At 45.8% G+C, this 5,051-nt stretch overlaps 1 protein-coding gene across 1 annotated transcript; it reads right to left on the reverse strand.

Moving 5' to 3' along the window:
* Positions 1 to 1,633: 1,633 nt before the first annotated feature.
* On the reverse strand, positions 1,634 to 4,524 carry LOC123163579 (uncharacterized). Its single transcript, XM_044580986.1, has 2 exons — positions 4,141 to 4,524; positions 1,634 to 1,902 (listed from the first exon to the last, which is right to left on the reverse strand). Exons 1-2 carry the CDS (start codon positions 4,495 to 4,497, stop codon positions 1,753 to 1,755), a joined length of 507 nt encoding a protein of 168 aa, XP_044436921.1. The 5' UTR covers positions 4,498 to 4,524; the 3' UTR covers positions 1,634 to 1,752.
* Between the last annotated feature and the right edge of the window lie 527 nt (positions 4,525 to 5,051).

Here is a 5,051-nt window from a genome sequence, read left to right on the forward strand (position 1 = left end):
TGTTTCAAGATGCCATTCTGACTAGAGAGGTCATGAAAAAAAAATGGCTTGGGAATCCTAGATGCTCATTTTGTAGAAACATTGAAACATCCCAACATTTGTTCTTTACTTGTCCAGTGGCTCGGGTAGTCTGGAGGACGGTAGGCTGTGTTCTGGGCACAGACCTATGCCCAAATAACATCTGGCAATATTTCTCCTGGTGCTATGTATTCCTACCTGATGGAGCCAGGTTCTATACTTTTGGCCTGGCAGCCATATGCTGGGCCATTTGGAATAGCCGCAACCAGACTACTTTTGAACATAAACAACTTAAAACACCATTTAATGTGGTATACTCTGCCTGTGGTTTTTTGACATATTGGGATGGCTTGATGACTGGTGCTGATCGGGAGGCAATGGAGCGTGGTGCGAAGATGCTCAAGACGAACGCTTCGGCAATGATGAGGATTTGCGCAGCTCCAGCCAGGGCGACGATGGATTGAAGCTGGTGCTAACTTCGCTGGTGATAAGGCCTACATCCCGGTCCGACCTGATGCCTAGCTTTTGTGAGACTTTTTCACTCCTGTGCGGGTGTGTGCTTGCTCAGCTGTGAGCCTTGTGAACTTCGAGGTTGATACTGTTGGTTCTTTTGCTGCTTGTGGTCTGAGTGTGGAGTTGGGTGTCACTGGGTTTTCGCCCCACAGCGGGCTGCTCGATGACGAGTGCTCGTGGTGGGTTTCCCAGTGATGCTTTGAACTCACGCTCCCTTTCCTGTTTCCTTATGTTTGCTAGTAGGTCTTTGCGTCAGTTTGAGTAGGTTTTGGAGGTTGTGGGGTGACATGAACTATGTATTTCCGTTATGATGAGTAATGGAAAGGGGTGGCGCCCGGTTCAAAAAAAAAGCTCCAAAAAAGTGAAGAAACCTTGATCCACCAACACGTGACATCTTCCTGAACGTACAATGTGCACTGGCTAGAACTAGTAGTTCAGTAAAGAAGTGTAGCTCCTCTCCAAGATTCTCTCGTAGTCGGCAAATTAATTATTGTACTGCTGCAAGCAAGCGCATCGGTATTCGGTACATCGACCGTCCCTTGTAAAGTAAGAAAAGCTAGCTTCAGCTTACTTGTTCTACTCTACACGGCTGGTCGATCAAGTGCTATCTGTTCAATTCAAGCCCTTAAATCAAGTAATCTAGAGCCAGCGTGGTTGTCACTTGATGCTCGTGTGCGTGCGGCGTTGAACTTTTACCTGGACGGCGCCAGAGGCTGGCCGGAGTGCGACGTCCGCCAATGGCAGGATAAAGTTGCAAAGCAAAAGCAACCAGCTCAGGGGCATCGAAATCTCCGGCTAACCAGCGCCGCAGGCTACCCGTGGCCTGGCCTGGCCTGAATAAGGTGCAATCGCATGTGCAAATATGGACTCTATCTCTGTTACTGGAGATCATTAGTTCTTTTTCTATTATCTTCTTTTAATGTTCTATTAGTTTCTTTTAACCTTCTGTTTTAATGCAAAAACAAAAGATGCGATGTGCCGCTACATATGTCCAGGGATAAATTCAGTTGTTCCGCACACATTGATCAACAAATGAGATCCCAGTACTTAAAGCTAGCCAACCACCCACACGCCCGGCCACTGCGGCTTCACGAACGGAGCAGAGAAAAATCACATAACATTCTAGTGTAACTGTTGATGTAAATCTTGACACAACATACTGGAAAAAAAAGACTTGCACGGTCAGATGGAGTAAGAGTAAGATAAAAACCAGAACCGATTTTAATTTAGCTTCCTGGTCTGTCCATCCTTGGGTTTCATGACACCCGGGCGATATCTCCTCTGTCCTGAGCTGGTGGATTCAACATCTTTAAATCTGTCATCATCCTCATCAACCTCAAGCTCGTAGGTGACTCTGCCCTTGGTTTTTAACTGCTTTCATGCCGGACAGAAACATTGTTGAAGGGGTGGTCGTCCTTCATGAAACGCTCCATGAAATCCATTCAAAAAAATTAGATGGAGTAATTTTTAAGGTGGATTTCGAGAAAGCGTACGATAAGGTCAAATGGTCATTCCTTCAACAGGCATTGCGTATGAAAGGTTTTGATGAAGCCTGGCGCCGCCAGGTTGAATCATTTACGCAAAAAGGTAGTGTGGGAATTAAAGTGAATGACGATATTGGTCGTTACTTTCAGACACATAAAGGCCTAAGACAAGGAGATCCGATGTCCCCTATACTGTTTAACATTGTGGTTGATATGTTAGCAATTTTGATAGGAAGGGCTAAGGAGAATGGTCAAGTAGGTGGCTTGGTACCTCATTTTGTTGATGGAGGTGTATCCATCCTGCAGTACGCTGGTGATACAATCATCTTTATGGAGCATGACTTGGCCAAGGCGAGAAATATGAAGTTGGTGTTATGCCTTTTCGAACAATTGACCGGGTTAAATAATTAACTTTCATAAGAGCGAGTTGTTCTGCTTTGGTAGAGCCAAGGATGAACAGGATGCTTATAGGCAATTGTTCGGGTGCGAGTTGGGGGAGTTACCTTTCTCTTACTTAGGTATCCCGATCCACCATCGAAGGCTGACGAACAAAGAATGGAAGTGCGTCGAAGACCGATTTGTGAAAAAGCTGAGTTGCTGGAAGGGCAAGCTAATGTCATACGGTGGCCGATTAATTCTGATAAATTCGGTTCTCACGAGTATGCCTCTGTTTCTCTTATCGTTCTTTGAAGTCCCAGTTGGTATCAGGAAAAGACTGGACTTCTATCGATCGCGTTTCTTTTGGCAGGGTGATGACTTAAAAAGAAAGTACCGGCTAGCTAAATGGGATATCATCTGTAGACCGAAAGACCAAGGGGGTCTCGGGATCGAGAATCTTGAAGTTAAGAACAGATGTCTTCTTAGTAAGTGGCTGTGGAAACTGTCTTCTGAGACTGATGCCACGTGGGCGCAAATCCTTCGTAGCAAGTACCTCCACACAAAAACTTTGTCCCAGGTTACAGTCAGGCTGACCGACTCGCCTTTCTGGAGAGGACTGATGAAAGTCAAACAATCCTTTTTTTAATAGGACAAAGTTCATTATTGGCAACGGTGCTACTACACGTTTCTGGGAGGATACTTGGCTAGGAGAGACACCCTTGGCCATTCAATATCCGTCTTTATATCGTATTGTTCAACGACGTGAGGTGTTCGTTGCAACGGTATTTCAATCTATCCCCCTTAATATTCAGTTCATACGGTCGCTAGCGGGCAATCGTTGGGAAGCTTGGCTTCGTCTAGTTAGGAGACTGATGGAGGTTCAGCTTTCTCAACAACCCGATGCATTACGCTGGAAGCTGGCTAGGTCTGGAGTATTCACAGTTAAATCAATGTATATTGATGTTATTAATTCGTCCTCCATTCCTACCTCTAAGCATGTTTGGGATGTTAAAGTGCCTTTGAAAATAAAAGTGTTTATGTGTTTTGTCCATAAACAAGTTATTTTAGCCAAGCACAACTTGATAAAGCGTAATTGGACAGGACCTACTAGGTGTAGTTTCTGTGATCGGGATGAGACGATTAAACACCTCTTTTTTGATTGCCCGTTAGCCAAAGTTCTATGGCAGACGGTCCACATTGCTTTTAAGATTACTCCACCAAATTCTGTCAATGCGCTATTTGGAACATGGCTTAATGGGATTGAGCGTGACTTAGCGAGACATATTTGTGTTGGAGTTTGCGCCTTGTTGTGGACTATCTGGAATTGCAGAAATGATTTGGTTTTTAACAGAATATCACGTATTCACTTTTTGCAGGTTATTTTCCGAGCCACGACACTGATCCGTTCGTGGTCGTTACTCACTCAGACGGAGGCCAGGGAGCATTTGGTTACTGGATCTCTCCGCTGTGAGATGGTAGCTCGGGATATCTTCAACCGTTTTAGATGACGGTCATGTAATAGGATAGACAATTAGTTTACCTATCTATCTTTAGCTAGCCGGTTGTGGCATCTTTTCTTGGCTAGTTGGTGTTTCTAGCCCTTTTAGCTCTGTGTGAGCTTTCCTTTTTGTTTTGTCAGTTGAAGACTTTGAAACCTTGTTGGAACCTGTTTATTTGGTTAATAAGATGGCCGTATGCATCACTCTGATGCAGAGGCCGGGGAGCCCCCCCTTTTCGAAAAAAAAAACTGCTGCCTAAAGTCTCTCTGCTCCTCAAGCATCCGCCCCTTTGTCTGCTCGTCATACATGGCCAAGTTAGCCAACATGATGGCCCAGTTCGCAGCCAGTTTCGGGTCTCTCCTGACGAAGAGACCAGGCACCTTCAGATCGCTGGTTTCTTCCCTGTAGGAGAGGACACGTTTCACATCGCTATCTGGCACTTGGATCAACACCTTCTTCTTCTTCTTCTTGATCTCCGTCGTCGACGGCTCCGCTGAGTTTCCGGCTGGCCCGCGGCCAACAGCCGGATCGGCTGGTGCGATTTTCTGAAGCTGCGGATCCGACGGCTCCTCATCCTTCTCGAACGAAGAACTCGTGCTTGCCATTGGTGTCTGCAACTGCACCCAATCCTATTGATTTGATTGTTTTGATGAGGAAATCAGGCACCTGGATATGTATATACACGTACGCGCGAGCTATGGAGTCCTTGTCGGACTCTTCTAAGTTGTAAAGGAAATATGTATGTAGGACCTGCCGGAATCAGCAGCAGCAATCCGACAATAATTCTGTCAGGAACATGCAGGTCTGGGAACATGAATCACAAGCAGAATCTAACACGAGGGGCTGGCTGCAGGTTTGCTGCACCGCCTCAACGAATACGACCAATAAGCGACAAAATTCTGGAATCCGACATCGTCTCTGTAGGGTTTCCGGCCAACTCAACGGGTGCATTATTCTGAACCTGCGAATTTGAGCCCGCCACGGGCATCCGCACCGACTGCCTGCTATGTGTTAGAATTTATGTTTATCTCTATTTTGTAATCTCAACCAACATATCTTCTCTCTCGTAGCTATCCAGGAAATCTCCTTGTAACGACCTGATCATATGCGATCGGTCTCCTTCAACTTGTAAGCCAAGGCATGGCTGTTTGCCTCAGAT

The sequence above is a fragment of the Triticum aestivum genome, chromosome 1D (genome assembly GCF_018294505.1).
Source record: "Triticum aestivum cultivar Chinese Spring chromosome 1D, IWGSC CS RefSeq v2.1, whole genome shotgun sequence".
NCBI classification, from domain to species: domain Eukaryota; kingdom Viridiplantae; phylum Streptophyta; class Magnoliopsida; order Poales; family Poaceae; genus Triticum; species Triticum aestivum.

Excerpts from the sequence above, each read along its gene's own strand:
- LOC123163579 (XM_044580986.1), bottom strand. The coding sequence starts at position 4,497 with ATGGCAAGCACGAGTTCTTCGTTCGAGAAGGATGAGGAGCCGTCGGAT. Across the intron at positions 1,903-4,140 it reads AGAGAGACTTTAGGCAGCAG|TTAAAAACCAAGGGCAGAGT; the intron begins TTTTTTTTTTCG and ends GCATGAAAGCAG.